We start from the raw sequence: 22,369 nt of genomic DNA on the forward strand, positions 1-22,369 counted from the left end.
CTTTATTATCCAATTTATTTTTATTGTTGTTGATTTTGGATGTGCGTGGCAATGGGATAAAAATTAGAGGTGATAACTGTTGGTATCTAGTTCAGATAGGATAAGAGTAATAGCGACAATAGGTGATGGTGAAGGGTTAAAATTGGATAAAATGCGATTAGAAATATGAGCTTAACATTAGGGTTAGGACGGTGGAATTCAACAAAGACGAACATATTCAAAAATCAATGTTTCTTATCGAAAGAATCATTTCAAAATTTATTGCGTTAGAAATTTATTGAAAATTCTTAGAATTTCTTAATCCAAAATCATCCATGTTAAATCATTAAGAACGAAATACTTGAATTTGGAAGTATACTTGAATTCGTGAACATGATTAAAAGAGTTTGGTTCTTTGATTTTTCTCAACCAAAGCCTTCTGTATCGTTAATAGGGCTGAATCATAGCTCCTCTTATGGAAAAAGGGCCACAAAGACAGTTTTGATGTGTTGGGAACCAAAATTCTTAAGTCATTATTTATATTTAAGTGCAGTATCCATTAAACTCTAATGCCCAAATAAAATAGTATCTATGATTTTATTCTCATTAATTTTAAATCAAAAGTAATTATGACTTATTCAATTCAGCATTTATAACAATAAATGAAATCACCATTATATAAGTCATTTAATGTGAAATAGTATAATTTGTGATGTAAAGGTTGAGCTTGTTCTAATAAAGAAGGATCTTGTAAAGGTTGAGGTTCTTGTACAAGATTAGTAGGTTGGGGATTGCCATCCATTCTTTGAATATTATATACATGTATTCTTGATTCTATCTCATAAAGTTGTCTCATGCTTTGTATATGCAAATAATGCATCCTTCTAACATAATGAATGCGTTTATTTTTACTATTTTGTCTAACGGTTTTTACTGATTTTATGGTTTTAATTTGTTGTAGAAACTTTTTGGTTCTGATTATTTTCTTGTCCATCTTTTTTATTTCTACTTTTAATTCCGAAGATTCAGTTATTAGTTCTCTTATTTTTCTATCTATTGCCATTACTCTTGTTTTCATATTTCTTCTAACTAATGTTAAAGATTTAAGCCTTTTATAAAACTCTTTCATGTTATAAGAATAATAACTGAGAAAATAAAGAAAAGAAAGATAGTAAGCTTACAGAGATGAACTTGTACTTTTATTGCTTGCAAAGTTGATACACTTCTTGAAGATGATTACAAATACTTGGAGAATTTATAAAGTAAGAAGATATAAGAGTAGAGAGATTTCTTGAGCTTTCAAGTTTTTGATGCCCTTGAATGAATGAGGCCTTTGGTATTTATAGACCCCAAATGATGACTATTTGAGTACTGTTTGCCGACAGTACTGTTTGCTTTTACTGTTTGCCGACATTCACTGTTTGCTTTTACTTTTTACTTTTACTTTTTTACTTTTTACTTTTTTTTTACAGAGATCATTTTTCTTTATGATTGGGCTTTTACATTTATTGCATATACAATACTTTTTACATCTCAAATGGGTCTTGAGAGTCTTGATAATAATGAGCTGGGCTGGACTGCACCTCTTCGTCTTCTCCAAGAGGTACTGTTTGTATTGCTTGCAGGGAGCTCTGGATATCTTCTTCTGAGGTTGCTGCTGCTAGTGCTGCCATAATTTGTCGTTTCTGTGCTAAGAATTGGGTCTTTTTTTTATATGCTATTTGCTCATTGTTGGTGCTTGAGGCTGTTATTGTCGGACGCTTTTGTGATGTTGTTAACCATTGATCAATAGCTCTTTTACTTAGCAGATTTATATCATATTTGTTCCACCACTTAATTTTTATTATTCTTACTAAATATTGTATGCTTGCACATTCCTCATATGCTGCTGAATCATATTCCCAAGTCATAATCCAGCTTATTCCCATAGCTGCTATAAATGAAATAAATTTGTACTCTTGTAGAAATGATGACTTGCTTTTGAAGTATTCATACGCCATGCTGGCTTCTTTCGGGAAGAAGGCTTCTATTGGTCCGAAATTCTGGAACCATGATTGGAACCATTTGGGAAATTGTAATGATATCCCCTTCCTGAACCATATGAACCAAGAATGGGGACTTGGTGATAGGAATAGAATATGATTCCATGCTTCTTGGTAATTATAATAGGTATAGCTTTGAGGTTCAAACTTCAAAGAGAAGTTTTTAGACTGATATGGGGGTAATTCCCATTCTTGTAGAGATAATATTTTCATGATTTTTATTTTTGAATAAATAGGTTGTTTGGTATTGGAGTCTCTATAATGTGTTAATTCAATAGATCCAGTGTCTACTAATATGAATTCATAGAATTTTTGGGTTTTTTGTGGGTTCATAATCTTCACTGGAGGCTCGTTTTTGCTCCATTCTTTCCCTTCAAAAATTCTCTAGTAAGAAAGTCAGGGAGTGAATTTAGTTCTCCTTTTATATGTTCAATAGTAAAATCGAAGCATGATAAAATAGCTTGCCATCTTGCAAATATTTGTTTTGAAACCAAATTTTTTACATCATTCTCTAAAACATTTGGGGCTACTTTACAATCAGTTCTTATTAAGAAGGTTTTATTAAATAAATCTTCTTGGAATTTTGAAACACATAATACTATGGCAAGTATTTCTTTTTTAACTGTGGGGTAGTTCTTTTGGGCTTGGTTCCAAATTCCTGAATGATATTTTACTATTTGTTCTTTTGAGTTATTAGGAGGTATTTGTTTAAGAATTCCTCCATATCCTAATTCTGATGCATCTGTTTCTACAATTAGTTTGGCCGAGGAGTCTAGTATACTTGTGCAAGGTATTTCTTTTACTGCATTTTTTATTTTTATTATTATAGAAGTCATTTCTTTTGTCCATGGAGGTGGGTTTTTTCTTAACCTCTTATAAAGAGGTTCGCAAATAACTCTTATACCAGGTAAGAATTCTGCTACATAATTTAAGCATCCCAAAAATCTTTGTAATTGTTTTTTGTCAGTTATTTCATTTGGAAACTTATCTGCAAATTCAATAGCTCTTTTAATAGGTACTATGGTTCCTTGATAAATTTCATATCCTAAGAACCTTACTTTAGTTGTAAAAATTTTCATTTTCTTTTCTGATAAAACTAATCCCTGCTCTTTTATAATATCCATAAATTTTTCTAGATGATATATGTGCTGTTTTATTCCTTTTGAGTATACTAATACGTCATCAAGATATACTATAGTAAATTCTATATGTGGGTAAAATATATTATTCATTATTTCTTGAAACTCACTTGGAGCATTTTTTAATCCTTGAGGCATTACATTCCATTCATAATGTCCAAAAGGTACTATAAAGGCTGTTTTATATCTATCTTCCTCTTTTACTGCAATTTGATAATATCCTGATTTTAAATCAAATTTTGAAAAGATATTTGCTTTATTTAATCTTTTAATTAAATCACTTTTATTTGGTAAAGGATACCTAATCCATTTTAATACCTTGTTTAGAGGTTTATAATTGATAACTAATCTTGGAGCACCTCTTTCTATTTCAGATGCTTTCATCACATAGAAGCCTATACAGCTCCAGGGTGATTTTGAAGGCCTAATTAGTCCCTTATCTAGATATTCTTGTATTTCTTTTTTACAATACTCTAGATACTCTTTATTCATATGTATCGGTTTTGCCTTTGTTGGTATATCTTTTTCATTAAACCCATCTTCATATGGTAAAGATATTTCATGTAATTTTCTATGTTGAAAGGCTGTGGGATTTAAACTACATAATTCTTTTTTAATTTTTTCTTCAATTGCTTTTATTTTACCTTGTATTTCTGGGGTTTGTAATTGTTCTTCTATTCTTTTATGTGTAACTTCTTGGTTTAAGTAGTTAATTTGTCTTGTCTTCCTTTCTATGATATTAACTTGACGCGGTAAGTGTTGTAAAATTTTCTCTAGGCTCAAACAATTAATTTGTCTTACTTCTGTTTCCATTACACTAACCTGTGTAGATAGGTGTTGTAACATATTGAGTTCATGCTGTTTTGGTCTTGTGAGAAATTCAAAATGGACAAGATGATTAGGGATTCTTGTACAAGTTATTCCGTCGATGTCGACATTAAAGGGATATAATAATAAAGTAAAAGGATTTCCTAATATAACTTGATGAGATATATTTCTTGCTAAAAAGAATGTAGTGGCAAAGCATACCCTATTTTTACAAATTTTTGCTTTAGATAACTTATAGTATAGTCATTTTGTCATTTTCTGCCATTAAGACTCTTTCTGTAGTTTTCTCATAATATTTTGTGGGTATTAATCCTTCTTGTATACAATTAACATCAGCTCCTGAATCTACCATAGCTATTAAATCAAATTTTTCTTCTCCTACTATTAAAGTTATCGCTCTTTTATTTCTATTGGTCTTATTTCTTGCTTACTTTCTTCTTCTTTTTTAACTAATTCAGCTAATTGTCTTATAAACTCATCCCTTAATGGTGTATCCTCTAACTTGTCAATTATTTTGACTAGTGTAGAAGTTTGTTCTTTAGTTAAAACATTTACAGTTTTTCACAGTTTCTACAGTTACATAATCCTATTCCTAAACAATTATTATTATCATGTTCCTCTTTTCTACTATTTCCTCCTGAGCTCTCTTCTTCTGACATAAAGTCTAATTGTTGTATAAAATAGTCTTCAGTTTCAGAAGAATCCTCATAACTTGATTCTTCTTCTGATTCTGAATTGATTAGTATGGCTGTTAAAGCATGTTTAATTTCTTTATTCTCTATTTTATTTATTTTTTGTTCTGTCGTACACTTATTAGCATAATGTCCTTGTTTTTTACATTTCCAACACGTTACTTGTTTTTTCTTATTAGGAAATTTAGGTTTTCCTTTAGGAGTCTTATGGAATTTTTTATGATATTTCTGTTCATAATAAAGGGGTTTGTCTATATTATATTTAGGTTTTTTATAAAATTTTTTCTTTTTAACTTTATGCTGCCCACTAGGTGCTTTTTCAGGAGTTATTCCATATTGATAACAAAAAGTGCCAAGCTCTCTTTTACCTGTGATACTTTCTTGTTTTATTTTCTGTTGTATCTTGGTATCTGTGCATACTTCTATACCTGTTTGTACTATTATATTATGCAATTGTCCAAAAGTTAATGAATTATAGGGAATCTGGGTCCTAAACTGTGTTTGTAGTTTTTGTAATACTTTTTCAGAGAATAATTTTGGTAAGGCTGCTACGAATCTTTCTTTCCAGAAAGGCGCATGTGCATCATCTCTTATCATAACTTTTGACATAAAAACATCTTTATACCATCTATAATCAGACATGGTTGGACACCTTAAATTCATTAATTGAGTATGTATCCTATCTTTAAAAATACTGGGATCTCCTACAAAATTTTTAATAATAGTGTATATTAATGTGGATGTAGCGTCTGATGACTGATCTTCTTGTTTAATACTATTAATAATTAATTCTTTTTCTTGGATGCTGAGAAAATTATCCCACCAACCCTTTAATTGTCCTGTAAATTCTTGAGTTATCATAATTGCTGCTTCTTTATCAGAAGCTTTTCTCATCTTATAGGCAGTTGCAGCCATAGTCATATTACACATTTGATCTAAAATGGCTTGTTCACTTAATCCATCTATATTCCATTCTACTAAGTCTGATCCTGAAAAACTGTTTTGTACTAATTGTGTTCGCTCTTCTAGGCCTACATCTACTGGTGATGGTCTAGGATAATAATTTCTGGTTTTAGGATAATCTCTTTTATAAGATATTTTATTTAATTCTAATCCTTCTTCTTTTTGTAATGTATTAATTGTTAATTTTCCTAGACTAATACTTCTAAGTTTTTCTTTTAGTTCTTCAACTTCTGTTTCTACTTTAGATTTTAAGCTAATATTATCTAAACTTTGTAACTTATATATAGGTTTTTCTATCTTAATGACTTTTTCCATATTTTCCATTCTTCCTAATTGATTTTTCATTATATCTAACATAGTATTAGTGAAGTTTAATTGTTGATGTAATTTTTTAATATCTCTTTTCTCTATGTTTCCTTCTGCATTACTATCTTTATAAGGTGTTGCTTCAACTTCTAAGTCTTTTCCAATTGGTATTTTGATAGTTTCTTTAGGGGGGTATTCCGATTCTATTACTGATCCTGAGCTTGTTTTCCAAACAACAGTTGGTTTTGTTAAAGGGCATAATTTCTTATCGGGTTTGGAGTAATAATTAACGTACCAGTCAAAGAAGTATAAGCTAATTCTATTTTCTTTCATAAAATCATAAAATAGTTTTCTTAGTCTAATAACTTCGTTTTCTGAATGGTTGGTAAAATACCAATCTCTTAGTGGTTTATTATAATCAGCATTAAAATCTTGTCTTATCCACTCTTTATCAATCTCAAATGGCTCTTCCTTTATAATTACTGATAAAACTTGTGATTCTCTTGGATCAAATTCTGACGGTGATTTATATACAGCAGTGGCTATATGTGGCCTTCTGTTGTCAATTCCTACAATATCATCGATATTTCCTATTGATGAATTATCTATAGAATTTCTATGGCTAACAATTTCAACATTATCAGGAATTCTTAATGAATGGGATCTATTCATCCTGATTCTAATATCAGGTCCTTCTCTTATTATTTCTCTTATCCTAGTATTTTGTATTTGTGGTTCTTCAATACCATCAGGTATTATCCATTCTTCAGGCATTCTACTTTTTAATTCTTCATGTCTTAATCTTCTAGGTGTTTGTATATTAGATCTTTTTAGATTTGCATGCATCTTCTGAGGATTGTCTTAATGCTTTAAAATCATAATTAACCTTAGTAATCTTATAATATATTCTATAGATTATTTCGAATGGATCATATTTCTCATTTATAATTGTCTCATCAGATCTTACTTGTAATTTTAATGCTTGCCAAGTGTATTCATTTTTTAAATTCATAGCATAATTTGGATAACAATTAAAGAAAACTGGTCCATCATGACAGTTACTTTCTAATATTCCTATTAATGAGTCACTAAAATTTTAGAATCTGGTATCTCTTAAAGTTAATAATATAGGCAGATTAATTCCTATTCTAAAATTAGGTTTTATGGCTACTTGTATTAATCCTATATGGATGAAGTTATATCCTTTACTACTATGTTCTTTCAATTTATCCTCTTCTAAGATGGTAATAATCTTATTACTGCTTGTTCCTGGTTTACAATATTCTAACATATGAATTTCATAATTTTTTCCTTCCCAGAAGTTTCTCTTTTTATATACTTTATCTTTATCTATTATAGGTATATTCCAATTATGAAAACTTTCTTCTAATTTAGCTATTTCTAATTCATTTTTAGTTCCAGAGGTGGAAGCTTCATCATTATCTGTTTTTATCACTAAAGAATTATTTTTTCCTAGATTTAAACTACTCATCATTCTCAATAAACTAGCCATTTTATGGTTAGAACTTTGTGAGTTACGGGACCACCCTCGTTAATCAACGGATTCACTGCCTTACTAGGACTTACAACCTCTTGAAATAATCACATTTTATAAACTTTATGCATGCATCTGAATGACATTTCCCTGATTACTTTAACAATAATCTGGTCCGTCTCATATATTAGTTATGGAATTATCGCAGCTTTTATCACATTAGTGTCGCGACGAAACTATGATGATCACCATACTGATATACTCAACGACATATATCAGATTTGGATGAAAAAATTCATAAATTATATGCGAAAATGATCTCATGCATGCCTATTTCCAACTGGTCCAACTTTAATAAACTTTATGAGATCAGGAGTCAGAGTGAAAACAAAACTAAATACTCTATTTCTGTAAAAATATCTACATTCGTAAATTTATCTAAACCATATGAGCATCTAAATGCACACTCCCACTAAAACAATATATCATAAAATGATATGACACCATATGAATAATATCCAGACAAAAGATCTTGGGTGTTTGTTGCTTATAAACCAAATATGTATGTATTTATGAAGTTTGTGCTAATTTACTCATTAGACACTTAAACACTGTAAACTCTCTTATTTAATAACATTTAAAATATTATAATACTAACATATTATCACAAAATAGCTCAAGTGGTCTTTCAAATATATATCCATAATTTGTGACACATGTTTGTAGTCACTTAATTAGATGCCTTCAGGATTAATTCTTCATAATCATCATGTGTTTGTGATCAATGGCTAGGATAAGTAGCCTTAGCCCTCAATTCATGCAAAGAGGTTTCTTGCATTTGAAGTTTCCTTTCCTTGCATTTAATTGCTTTGACTTTTATTGCTTTGACTTTTAGTTTCTTGCATGCTAGTTTCTCACACTCTTGGTTGAGAAATTGGGTGTTTGGGTGAAATTGAGTTGTGGATGTCCATTCCGCATTGTGTGAGGATTGTTAATTGGTTTGGTTTCCCTTGACTCTATGTGGCCCACTAGTGTTGACATAGGACTTAGGGATTGGAATCAATTATGCCCTTTTGACTAATTCTCAAGTAGGATTGACTAATTGGGATTAATCCCACCCAATTTTCATGTTTGTGGTCCATAACTAGGATAAGAATCCCTAATTACCCAATTCTTACCAAGAGTTCTCTTTTTTAGTGTTTGGATTCTCTTTGCATTGCTTTTACTTGCTTTCCATTTAATTTCTTGCATGATCATTTACATTCCTTGCTATTTATATTTCTTGCCCTCACTTGCAATCATCCAACTCCTATTTCCTCTCTTAGCCAATAATGTACACTTTATTGCAACTCCTAGAAAAGACGACCCAGGAGTCTAAATACTCTCGGTTTATATTTGTTTTGAATTTAACATTTGATTGTGAGAATTCATTGTTGGTTTGGACTATGCTATCAACGAATTGATTATTGTTTTGATTGATTCTAAACCAGCACAAATTCTTCATCATCAATCGTCCTTATGGGAGAGTCAAGGAAAAACCTAAATAAGAAGTTTGACCTATGGAGAGATGCTCTAGAAGTGTATGGTCTGCGCATAAGCCGTAGCAAGACGGAATATATGGAATGTAAGTTCGGTCTACGAAGGAAAAATCACAATATAGAGGTGAAGATTGGAGAAAACATCCTACGAAAAGTTAAGAGTTTTAAGTATCTTGGGTGCATCATACACAATAATGAAAAGATTGAACATGATGTAAACCATAGGATCCAAGCAGGTTGGTCAAAATGGCAAAGTGCATCTGGTTTTATATGTGACAAAAAAGTGCTTTTAAAACTTAAAGGTAAATTCTATCGCACTGCTATAAGACCGGCTATGCTTTATGGTACAGAGTGTTGGGCGGCCAAAGAAGAGCACGAACATAAGCTAAATGTAGCAGAAGTGAAGATGTTGAGATGGATGAGTGGTCATACGCGATTGGATAAAATAAGGAACGAAGATATAAGGGAGAGAGCTGGAGTAGCACCCATTTGTGAAAAAGATGGTAGAATCGCATCTCAGGTAGTTTGGACATATGAGAAGAAGACCGACAGAGCACCCAGTAAAGAGGTTGGATGAGATGGAAGATGAACAATTGGTGAAAGGAAGAGGAAGACCTAAGAAGACCATCCATGAGGTGGTCAAACGAGATCTATATGTAAACGGTCTCTCTATAGACATGATACATGACAGAGCTCAATGGCATCATTTGATTCATGTAGCCGACCCCACCTAGTGAGACAAGAATTTGTTGTTGTTGTTGTAAAATTATTAGTTAATCAGAATTTTTACTAGAATTTTATTACCAAAATGATGTTACAATGCTACTAACCCTTAGATGAATAAATGAGTTAGGTTGTATAGTATTTGGTGTTTATTTGGATGTCATTAAGTAGATAAAAAAAATATTTTTTAATAAAAAAATTTTTTTTAGTATGTTTGTTAAATTTTTAATAATAAAAGTAAAAATACTAGAAAAATAAAAAAATTTGAAAAAGCTATAATTTATATTTATAAAAAGATCTTGTTATATGAGATATCCAAACATAAAATTACTTTTATTTTTCTATAAAATCTTTAAAAAAATCTTTTTTTTAAAAGTAAAATATCGTTTTTGTCCCCAACGTTTAGGATAAGTCCTATTTGTGTCCTTAGCGTTTAAATTGTTCTATTTGTATCCCTAACGTTTATAAAAGTTATTCAATGTTATCATGCTGTCAATTATACTAATAGATCAGATTGTATTTTTCAATTATTCTCACTTGGATGTATTCATTTTCAATTAGGTCTCATTTGGATGTGTTCGATTTTAATATTGTATCCAAAATTTGTATTCAGGTTCAATTTTGTCCCTAAAAAAGTGAATTATGTAAATGTTGCAGGGACGAGTTTCAACTTTTAATAAGTTATTATCCGGAGTGGATCATCGGTTCTGACCTAGACATTGGTATTCTAGTTTCAAAAAGAGATTTTCAGAACTCCAACTAAAGCTCATGATGTGTAATTGATGACAGGATAACATTGAATCACTTTTACAAACATTAGGGATATAAATAAGACGATTTAAACGTTAGTAATACAAATAGGACTTACTTCAAACGGTTGAACAAAAATAATATTTTACTATTTTTTTAAAAACCCACCTAAATATTTCAATTTTAAAAAAATAAAAATATTACAATTATATTTAAGTTAATTCTCTAAAAATATATTTTTTATTTTTTTAATATTTTTGCTTCTACTATTAAAATTTTACCAAATATACTAACAAATAAAAAAATTCAATAAAAAATCTGTTTCTAACGAACTCTAAAGAAGTCTGAATCCTGAATCCCAATTGTGATTCTAACATGTAACATCCATCTTTGGTAGAAATTTCAAATTACATAAATGATATTGGAACGGCTTCCATGCATCATTTTAGTGCACAACAAGAGGGACAAAAAATGAAAAAAACACTATCAAGCATGGAGCAATGCATTGGACCACAGTCCCACAGTATGTCTCCTCTATCTATCCAGGTTCCAATCTTCAGCATAATATTGATTATCATAAATAATTCATATAATGCTATTATCAACGACATTACAAGTTACATAAACATAATTAACACTTTCGATTACAATTAACAGCACACGTTTCAGTATTAAGTACGCGAATCGTAAGTAGAAACAGTGAATTAAACACGGAATCAACAAATTACAAACACATCATAAGCAATTTCTTTCTTCTCAATTTCCACTATATTCGATTGTAATAGAAAAACAATCCACAAACGACTCTCATAAACCCTAACTCAACCACACAATTTTGAATATATACTCTCATCCAGCATTCTTAGCCGGAGTATGCGCCTCCGCCGCCGGGATCTTCACTGCCCTAACTTCTTAGGGCTCTCGATCATCCTCGAGGTAATCTTCGTAACGGTACAGTCGCGGCGACGACGGAGAGGATATCTTTGGTGCAGTCGCGGAGGGAGATGAATTCTTTGGTGGAGGATCCGAAGGGCGCGGGGAGGCGAGGGAGACTGTCGATCTTCGCGGCGGCGGAGTCCTCGAAGGCACGGTTGAAGAAGATCTCGGAAGAGAAAGGGTAGAAGGAGCGGACGCCGGTGAAGGTGGCGAGGGTAGCGGTGAACGGGGGGAGGGGTCGTCGGATGAAGAAAGGGACAAGGTCTCGGAGGAGATGACCAAGGTCCGTCAGGGGCGGGCGGAAGCGGTGGTGGCTGCGAGGGCAACGAGGAGGCCAAGGACGACGGCTATCTTGAGGAGGTGGGCCACGATAGAGAGCGCAATTGGAATAAAGAAATTGAACGCAGAAGAATGTGTGTCGGGTGGAAAAGAAAGTACAATAGAAAGGTTTTGGTTTTTTGACTCTTTTTTTTTTTTTCATGCATAGGTTTTCCAATTTAACCCTCTAAAGGTTTCCCTTACATAATAGATAAGGAAATTATTATTCTCGTTCTTAATTCCTAATATTTTCATCTATTATATATTATTTTAAAATTATTTTTACGATAATTTTTTTTATAATTCTAAAAAAGTTTAATGATATATTGCCCATCTTTATTTTGGTTTAAATATATGTGTATTATTCCTTTATTTGGTATATTTTCTTCATTATTGTTGTGATTTTGTCTTTGTAAGATCATATTTTCTCTATTAACTAAACAATTAGAGTAAATATATATAGATTTATTAATATTTTTAATAGGATTTAAGATAGAATAGCATTAATTCTTTTTTAAAACCAAAACACTAAAAAAAATAAGAGTAATATTGATAATTAGTTATTTACTCTAAAAAGATCAAGACAAAATAATATTTTATTAAAAAATAAAATTTATATTTTAAAACAAAAATAACATTTGTCAAAAAAAAGAAAACAAGATTTTCTTATTATAATCTCTCTCTCTCATACATGCACATTTGTTTTCTGCGGCCATTCCTTTCTCTCTCTCTCTCTTTCTCTCTCTTCAAACCAGACAAGACACAGCTTCCTCCGTTAATCCTCCAAACTTTCTGTTTTTGTGGAAACTGCCTTTTTGTCTCTTCCTATCTCTCAATCCAGAACATACCCTTCAATTTCATCTTCCAATTTTCCCCCTTTTCTTTTGCATAAAGTTCATTTTTTCTCTCTCATAATTTTCTTTGTGCCACCATCAAGTTCTTTTCTTTCTTTTCTTTTTTTAATCCCCCTCCTCCTTCCTCTTATTCTCCTCCTCCATGGTCAATGGGGTCCTGTTTCTTAAGGGCTTCAATTTTTGTTGAACTAGGTTGATTCAATGGGGTTACCTTTTGGAGGAATGTAGCTGGAGGAGGTTCTTTTTATGCTATGAATAAAGAATTTCATCCTCATTCGTTATGGGGATGATGCAAATTCCATAAATTTGATTCAATCTTTTGTTCTTTCAAAATTTAATTTGTTTTCTATACAAGCCAATTTAGCTTTATTATATCATCTGGGTTCTCAATTTTTATTGGGTTTGGTTGGAAATTGGAGGCAAGCTTGGATTTTTTTCTTCTTTTCTTTTTTCGTTTTGGACTCTGGTGAATCTCTGTTGTTTGGGATTGTGCACAATCAATTAGTGCATTGAGGCACACAAAATTGAGCAGAAAAAGGTCATAGCAGTTGATTATCATGGATCATATTATTGGTGGGAAGTTTAAACTTGGAAGGAAAATTGGGAGTGGGTCTTTTGGGGAGCTCTTTATATGTATGTTCATTCTTTTTTCCTTTTTTTTTGTTTTTGTTTGTTTTGAACTAATTAATTTGATTCTTATTATATTGTTTTCATGTTGATGTTAACATATTTCTTCTTTTGTTTCTTATGTTAGGTGTTAATATACAAACTGGAGAGGAGGTTGCTTGTAAGCTGGTATGTTAAAAAATTTCTGCTTCTTTTAACCCTTTTCTTAATCTTTTCTTATGATGGTTCTAAAATTTTTTATTCTATCTTGAATGTATAAAATGGATAGGATGATTCTCCATGGGGTCTTTTATTATTTCTGGTGGTAAACATTTTGTTAAGGTTGTTTTTCTTAATGAGATGGGGGTTCCTAGTTTCCTACTATGTATAAGGATGCATGAAATTTAGCATGAGATAATGAGTTTAACTTTTATCTGGATAAATAACAAAAGAAATGGCATGCCGTAATGTTTTGTTAACTTGATTTTGGGATGATAATGGATGATCAAGGTTTAACGTAGATCAATAAGGTAGCGTTCGGTTATTGCCTAAGACAGAGGAGACAGAAACTAAGCCACTAAGGACAAAAATATGTTTGCAGAAGGGGATGGAAACCCGGATAATTTTTAGGATAGTTTCATTACTTCCAAAACAGAGAGGAACACAAGAGACATATCCTGGAGATGATTTTTAAACTAATTTTTGTACCTTAAAGTGAAATGTTAAATGTAAATTTGGACTTACTTTGTAATTTGTTTTACGGCTGCTGGATGCACACTTTGGTTCCCAATGTTAAAATACAATTTACTTTGGATTATGAATCATGTTTTACTGCCAGATAACGACATTAGTTTGCTCATGATATTCTGTGGTTTGAATTTCTCAGGAGCCTGTGAAGACCAGGCATCCACAGCTTCACTATGAGTCGAAATTGTATATGCTTCTCCAAGGAGGAAGTAAGTCTAGATCTATTTATTCTTTTAGTATTGGGTGTGCTAAAATTATTATTTAACTTAATCGTAGAAGTTTCACGGGGAAACCAAAAATGTTTTTGCAGTTGTTAGTAACATGCTCCATATTTTAGTCTTTTAATTGGTCTTATTTGTCCCCTCCAAACAAAGTGAATAAGAAAAATGTTATAAGACCATGTAGAATGTCTCATTTTGAGTAATCTAATATGGTTCTTTTCCTTCATGTAGCGGGGATTCCCCATCTCAAGTGGTTTGGTGTTGAGGGAGACTACAATGTCATGGTTATTGACCTCCTCGGTCCAAGTCTAGAAGATTTGTTTAATTATTGCAACCGTAAGTTCTCATTGAAGACAGTGTTAATGCTTGCTGATCAATTGGTAAGTCTAATCAGCAACGATTATCCAAGAAGGCACCTTAGGTACTGATTTGAAAGTTTTAGTTACCTCATTTTATTGTTTGATTGCAGATTAACAGAGTCGAATATATGCATTCAAGAGGTTTTCTTCACCGGGACATAAAGCCAGACAATTTTTTAATGGGCTTAGGCCGCAAAGCAAATCAGGTGTGTTATTTTTTCTGTATTTACACTTTTTGTTCCCGACATATGAATAGTTTATATGCTTACTCCCTAACTTGTATAAATTTTATTTTTGGATGCGTGAAGCATAACTCCGTTTTTCTGAGCATGCAAATTTGAGTTCTTCTAACTATATATCATTTCTGGTATCTCATTTCAGGTATACATTATTGACTATGGCCTTGCGAAAAAGTATAGGGATCTTCAAACTCATAGACACATACCATACAGGTTAGTGTCCTCATTATTTCAAGATATTAAGGTTCATTATTTAAGTGAAAACTTGAGCAAAACAAAACATGTAGTCTTAATAATTGCATGATCTTGGTATTTAATGTATGTGCGCATGTGTGCGTGTTTGTTTTTTTGGCATCTCTTTAGCCAGCTTTAATGCCATTTCTAGTGGAAACTGGAAAGTTTAAAACTTAAGTTTTTGTAATATTAGTATATTTTATCTAATACCATCAAACCGGGTTCCACAAGTTCCACTTAACTCTTATAGAAGAGTGCATTATGCGAATCCAAACCCAGTTACCCAAAACAGGGACTTAAGCAACCTGGGATTTGTATTCAGTTTCAATATTTGAGTAAAAAGTCATGTTTGTCTTCCTTGAACAGGGAAAACAAGAATCTTACTGGTACAGCACGCTATGCAAGTGTCAACACACATCTTGGAATTGGTGAGTGCTATTATTGTACAGTTTATTCTTTCTTTTTCTTTTCCCTGTTGATAAAAATTAGAAGTGGGTTATTACATATAGTATTGAACGTTTCCAATTATCTGATTGCACTTTACTTTTCTGGCAGAACAAAGCAGAAGGGATGATCTGGAATCTCTTGGCTATGTGCTCATGTACTTCTTAAGGGGAAGGTAAGATAATCGACCAACATATCTTTTCTACTCGATACTGGAGTTTGGATGTTATTACAATATATTTTTAGTACTATCACCTTCTTGCATTTTGTTTTTTCAGTCTTCCCTGGCAGGGACTTAAGGCTGGCAACAAAAAACAAAAATATGATAGAATCAGTGAGAAGAAAGTATCAACTCCCATAGAGGTATGAAGAGTAGCTAGATCCTTTTAGACTTTTCTCGATAAAACTAGCAGGTGTTTGTTTCAGCTGAATAATCACCTTCCTGAAAAAATAAATCAGGTTCCACACATTTGAATAAATCTATAAAAATAATCAGAATTTTATTTTAAAAGAAAAAAAGAAACAAGTTTTCAGCTTTTTCAATCATGTTGAAGATTTGAGCCTCAAAATCACTATTTTTCAAAAATGGAAACAAACATACCCCCAAACTGTTAATCTAGATCTAGATTATGATGTTAAAACTAGATTAGGTACATAGACCTGATCTTCAATTGTTTGATGTCATGGAGGTTAATTCTTAATCCTGTCTTCATTGCATTTGAATATGGCATTTGGCATAACCAGTAAAACTTTCCCTCTTCCTTTTTGCTTCTGTCTCAGATCAGATCTTAATCTTACTGCTCTTGTTGAATTATATGCTTGTATGAACAGGTGCTCTGCAAATCATATCCTGCTGAGTTTGTATCATACTTCCATTACTGCCGTTCTTTGCGGTTTGAAGACAAGCCAGATTATTCATATCTAAAGAGACTTTTCCGTGACCTGTTTATTCGAGAAGGCATGTTAATCCAAAACATATAGTTTGGAGGATCCATTCAGTGTATTATTTTGAAACACGAAGTATTTTTTTGTGTTTGTAAATTAATCTGAACAATTTTGTTGCTGTAGGCCATCAATTCGACTATGTTTTTGACTGGACTGTACTGAAGTATCCACATGTTGGCGACAGCAGCTCTAGAGGGCGGGTTAGCACTTTAATCTTTTTCTTATTTTATTTTTTTGCTTTCTATTTACTTATTTTGATGGTTACTTAACATTAGTTGTCGCAATTAACAGAATGGTGCCGGCAAGGCAGCTATGAATGCTGGGCCAACTGCATACAAACCTGAAAAGATCTCAGGTCTGTTCTTTTTCACCTTAGTACTATTCCAGAATATAATAGTTTTAGACCATTCTGCCATCATTATCTTTCATTGCTTACATCATAATGAAATTAATTAACCTGTCTCAAATTCGAAAAGTATATAACCCTGAATCATGTGCATGCTTCTTTTAGTTGGAAGAGATAGCCGAGAGCAATACGATGTATACGACCGGAGGAACCAAATGACTAGCCCTCCTGTTGATCACATGAGATACAGAAGTTCTGACGATGTAGCAATACACAGGGATATGGTAATATTTTGTTTCCTTACTTTTCTTTATTATTATTAACTCATTGCTGAAGCTATGCATCATTTATTCAAAATTTCTGACGTTTGGTGGCTTTACCTTGTATTGACAGCACCATGATGAATATGACGAATACAATACAACTCGTTATGCGAGCACTTCAAGAAGGGCTATAGTCACATCAAATAAGCATGTTTCCTCAGGCGACTATGGTTATGCTGGGATGACTCCGAGTAGGGGCTACGGTGGGATGACCCCAAGTAGAGGCTACGGTAACCCTGGCATGACCCCAAGTAGGGGTCATCCCACCGGTCATGCCGGTAACCCTGGCATGACCCCAAGCAGGGCCTTTCCTGTTCATCCAGGCATGACCCCGAGCAGGGGCCATCCAACCACCACACATCGGATTCAACCTATTTATGAGACCAAACCAGCAACTTTTACTCGCAATGGATCTACAAGACGCCAGCGTGATGAAACTCTAAGGAACTTCGAGCACCTTAATATCAGGAAGTAATCAAGTAAAGGGGGTGCACCTTGTCTTCTAAACTCCTATATTGCCCCGGGAAATGCTCGAATGGATTTTATTCAAGAACAATCTCAAGCATTGTTGAAAGAATCAAAGTTCATGTGAATATTAGTATATATTACTGAATCAACAATGAGGTCATTAATGGTCATTAATGCCATGATCTCTTAAACCTCACTTTTTTTTTTGTTTCCGACCGGGGGACTATTTTCTGCCCCCCATGCTTGCCCCTGAAGGTTACAATGTGTTCTTTAAAAAACATGCAAAAGGGAATCCAACAAGATTCTTGTTATATAAAAATATTTTATTATTATTATTATTATATATACTAGATGAAACTGAGTTGTAGTAAGATATGATGATCATACAGTGTTATTGTCGGTTGACATGAGGTCCAACACTGTCTATATAATGTTTATTACCACCTACCCTTTGAGAAATTGAATTTATTGAGAAGCTTGCATTTGGTTTCAAACTAGAAAATTCAGTGTCATGATCTTTTACATTCTTATACATTTCTTGTCAAGAAAGGCGCGTACATTCGACTCACATTTTCAATCTATGGATGTAGAGACAGAGAGAGATTTTCTGGCTCTTACTCACTTATTTCCTCTAACAAAAATGTTATTCGTACACTAAAATCAGCCATTAAAATTAGCGACCAATGTATTTGTGTATAAATACATGTGTGATTTAATTTATTTTCAAAGTGTATTTATATTCCAGCATGTATGTTATACTAGGGGTTGATTTTGGTGTAGACGTGGCATAGTCCTTCCTCTAAATGAATGTAAAAGCACTAGTTTTCAAAAAACTATCTTTAAGGACCACCTTTGGGTTGGTTTATGTGCTGATTTTTTTGCTTGATGTTTAATGATCAATCTATAGTTCTACATGAATACTTAAAATGTATGAACAAGACATGAAGCCGAGGCTTCAAGAATCAAATATGCTGATGTTTTTGGTAAGGTGTGATAAAAAATAAAATAAAAATAAAGAGATGAAATTGTAATGCATCTCAACATAAATGGGGACATCATTTTTTTATCACCCAGAACATACAACAACTTAGTATTTTTGCATAGTTGCATTTACAGATAGCATCAAACTCAGTTATGATGTTCTGTGATTTAATGTTCTTTCCATCCCCAATTACAAGTACTATGGTATATATTCTCTATCTCAGCTTAGAATCCATTCCATTACATTGAAGGAGTTATGGAAAGAATTTACAACTGAGTTTAATGGGAATCATAATCTTTGAACATAATATTATGGGTTTCTAAGAGCGGCCAAACGTTCCTCAAGTTCATCAATGCCAGAGCTGAAAATGCATCAAATTTCCAAGGTCAAATAATCTGAACATAAAAATCAAACATCTAAAGTTTTAACATAGTAGAGAAAGAAAATTGATGAAAAATTAATGTTAGATGGCATTCCCAGTTACCTGCAGCAAATATAATTTACATAAAGGAATCCAATCTTCTTTTATACAATTTCTTTTACTCAAAAAAGAAATTTAGAACGAAGGAAAGCTGATAAACTATTGATGAAAAGGAAATTCGATCATAAATACCTGCCAACATTTTCGGTATTCTTTGATTTGATTCTCCCTTTGGGGGCTGCTGATAACTGGAAAAGTTCAAAGTGAAGACAAATCAATTAGATTGAGCAAAAGCATTGAAACAAATGATAACAGTGTAGAGATTATTGAAAACGATTCCAACCTGTGAGGCAACGTCAACGCCAATTTCATCAAGCACCTGTTCGAAAAGTCAATTGAAATTTCCATCAAATCCTTTTTGTAATTTCAAAAGCCTTGGTACCTCAAAATAACCAAATCTTGAATTTCTGCCTTATTCGGACTAATTGCTCACTTTGCGAATGCACAATCATTACTTTAGTTCTAAACCTTATACACTAGACTATAAACCAAATGCAGTACCTGATTTGTCAGCTCTTCAGTCTCGTCTTCAGCTTCATCATCATCCAAGGCTTCATCTATGGCATCCGACGTCATTTCAGTCTGGACATATAAAATACACCATAATAGTCCGTGATCCATGGAAACTTAAGTAACAATGATCTGTACCAACTTTAAAATATTCTAAAATCAAACATAATCTCACGGTCATATCCATTTGTGCTGATTGTTTCTGGAACTCCTGTATAGTTTTGGCCTGCTTTGCAGGTGCCATTTGCTGTAAACAAGATTCTCGAATTTAGCACAGGTGAAGACGGTTAAAATAAATTATGCAGAAACTACTTCATGGACTCCAATAACAAAAAGAGATTCCTCACAAGCCTTTGAAAAAACGAAAAATTTCAATAACTTGACCATTCAATGGAAACTAAACTCTCTCACTCTCACAAGCCTGATAATAAGTAATAACCCATAAATGCCAACCTTGTAAACACTAGCACATCAAGCGGTCAATGCCTTGATTCAATGTCATTGTCAAGTCAAAATACATAATAACATTTGCCAAAAATCATGCGAGACTTTCATACAAACAAAGAACTTTCGAGTCTCTCTATGAAAAGAGAAATTTTGGGATATAACTAAATTATAAAGATAAAAACATGTTACCTTATTCATAGCTGCCATTGCCTTAGTGGCACCTTTCATGCCAACAGCAATGGAAGACTGAGCATGCATCGCCTGTGTAAGAAACAAAAAATGTAGCAACGACCACAAATCATCTATCTTTCGTTCATGCTCACTCGCAAGTACGAAAAACAAGAGACCATAGAGATAACAGTTAAACAACTCAGGCCTACCTGTGTGTGAGTTGCTATGCCCCTCATCTGAGCTCGACTACCTTGAAGATTAGCTATTTGTTGCCTAAGCCTGATCAACTGCCGTGCTAGAATTTTAGTTGCAGCCTGAAAAAAATGCATGATGTGTAAGGGAAATATCAAAAACCCACGTGCAGTATATCAACAACATATCATGGTAACAGATGATCAAGTCTGAATGCAGAAAACAAAACTATGATCAACGCATATCATAGTTAGGAAAACACAACGAAAGCAAGTCCGCCTCTAAGATAAACAATTGAAGGCGCATAATATCCACCATCGGGCCCTATTTAGTAACTATCTTAATACATGATTATAGAGATATTTGGAGAGACAAACTTATTTGGAGACGGAAATAGATTTAGAAATAGGCAAAATGCGTTAGTGTACAAGGACAAAATTTGATTGATATTCTATCCATCCAAAAACTAGAGACAATAGAATAGTGACAAAGACATAACTTTTCTATCTTATCCCTATCTTCTGTCCCGTAATATCTATCTTGAGACACTTACTAAACACAACCTTAAAGTTTATAGGTTTAAATTCATGATATACTTTAAACTAGAGTAAGACAATACATCAAGGAGCGTGATTTGATAGCTTAAAAGAGTGAATACCAGCCACTCAAAGATTCGAACTAATGTCAGATAATTCTATTGAAAATTCCAGCAGCTAAATTCTGGCAAATCAATAGCTTTCCATCAAATCAAATCAAAGGTGAGTACCGATTACCGAATACCCCTTTACTTGCACACTTTAGAAACAAAGTCGCTTTCAAAGATCTTTGTTCGGTTAGTTATGTACCTCATTTCCTGTCTTAGCAGTTCTCTTTATCTCAGCAACAAGCTTCTTTTCCTAAAAATATAGAAAAGCAACCACATCAGAACATAACACTCAAAACTTGAAGAATAATAGGATACTCAAATTCAATCCTTAAAAGAGTTTGATTAGAAACTTACTTCCAATTGCAATGCACTAATTTCCTTCTCTATACCTGTGGATTATAATCAAGAAAAACACATTAATATGTAAAATTGGCAACCTTAACAAGAACACCTTTAATAGCAGTTATGAACTGAAAACTGCATCAATTGCATTACCTCTAGTAGCATTTGCCATTTCTCGTTTACTCTCCCTAAGAACCTCTGGAAAAAAAAAAAAAACAAAAAAACAAAAAAACACCAATGGAACATGAGAAAAAAAAGTATTTGAGGTCAATAAATCAAGGGCATTGTAAATTAAGAAGAGTTTCAATTGAAACAAACATCCAATAATTGATGGGACAAGCAATGATGAGATATAAATCAGAAATGTTTTATTTGAAAGAAAAAGGAAGAGGAGGAACCTTTGGGAGATGGTTTCTTAGAGAAGATGTTCTTCATGGTGTGTGAACACAACGTAGTATCTGTCGAAGTCTTGGTTTTGTGAAAGGGGATTCCAAAGGGTACTGAGAATCAGTGTTCAGATCAGAACCCCGAACCAATGCTGGAGAGTGCAGGTACATAACATAACAAACATCCTCGTATTTATTAATTTTTTTTTTCCTTTTTGGTATTATTGTAATATTTTTTTCCGCAGTATCCCAAACCGACGAATAAAAAATCAAGCCATTGCAGATTGAATATTATTATTTATTTAAAAATTTGGTTTGACATTATAGCATTTATTAATTTATTTCTCCACTGGAGTGTTGTTTCCTTTACTTTGGACCGCACTTCTCCAGGACTATGATTTTATTTTCCTTTTCTGGGTATACTTTTTTTTCTTTCTTTGATTGGGTTAGTAATTTGGGCCAGTTGCCAAAATCTAACTCATTTGTCGAGCTCCCCTGGTGTCTATGTCTATGTCCGTGTCGCATGTGAGAATAAAATGAGATAAAATATCAAGAACAGTCAATGAGCTTTAATTCAAATGATATATGTTTCTCTTTTTTATCAAAAAGTCTTAGGTTCAAATTTTTTGTAATACAAATTTAATCAAAAAGGAGGATTTCATGTGTGTGTGGGTGTGGTGTGTGTGAGTGTGTAACCTAGAATTTGGGTTATCCAAT

The 22,369-nt window shown here is 32.7% G+C and overlaps 2 protein-coding genes across 6 annotated transcripts; one reads left to right on the plus strand and one right to left on the minus strand.

The window, feature by feature from the left end:
- The first annotated feature begins 10,932 nt into the window (after positions 1-10,932).
- Positions 10,933-17,840, plus strand: LOC107473802 (uncharacterized). 5 transcript variants are annotated; one of them, XM_052256954.1, is made up of 15 exons: positions 10,933-10,978; positions 13,318-13,358; positions 14,056-14,125; positions 14,369-14,517; positions 14,607-14,702; positions 14,878-14,948; positions 15,336-15,397; positions 15,525-15,588; positions 15,692-15,776; positions 16,245-16,371; positions 16,482-16,558; positions 16,650-16,713; positions 16,870-16,988; positions 17,098-17,314; positions 17,351-17,840. In XM_052256954.1, the coding sequence occupies exons 1-15, from the start codon at positions 10,948-10,950 to the stop codon at positions 17,500-17,502; spliced, it is 1,425 nt and encodes a 474-aa protein (XP_052112914.1). In that variant the 5' UTR covers positions 10,933-10,947; the 3' UTR covers positions 17,503-17,840. The 5 variants fall into 5 exon arrangements, with proteins under 5 accessions (XP_052112914.1, XP_052112913.1, XP_052112915.1 ...); XM_052256953.1 differs by having other exon boundaries at positions 17,098-17,840; XM_052256955.1 differs by having other exon boundaries at positions 10,941-11,001; positions 17,098-17,840.
- A 661-nt stretch (positions 17,841-18,501) lies between these two features.
- On the minus strand, positions 18,502-21,919 carry LOC107473803 (vacuolar protein sorting-associated protein 2 homolog 3). The gene is made up of 11 exons (XM_016093377.3): positions 21,665-21,919; positions 21,420-21,464; positions 21,279-21,313; positions 21,124-21,174; positions 20,296-20,400; positions 20,105-20,176; positions 19,644-19,715; positions 19,460-19,540; positions 19,242-19,277; positions 19,091-19,146; positions 18,502-18,838 (listed from the first exon to the last, which is right to left on the minus strand). Exons 1-11 carry the CDS (start codon positions 21,699-21,701, stop codon positions 18,787-18,789), a joined length of 642 nt encoding a protein of 213 aa, XP_015948863.1. The 5' UTR covers positions 21,702-21,919; the 3' UTR covers positions 18,502-18,786.
- Positions 21,920-22,369: the final 450 nt, after the last annotated feature.

Source organism: Arachis duranensis, chromosome 2 (genome assembly GCF_000817695.3).
Source record: "Arachis duranensis cultivar V14167 chromosome 2, aradu.V14167.gnm2.J7QH, whole genome shotgun sequence".
In the NCBI taxonomy this organism is placed as follows: Eukaryota; Viridiplantae; Streptophyta; class Magnoliopsida; order Fabales; family Fabaceae; genus Arachis; species Arachis duranensis.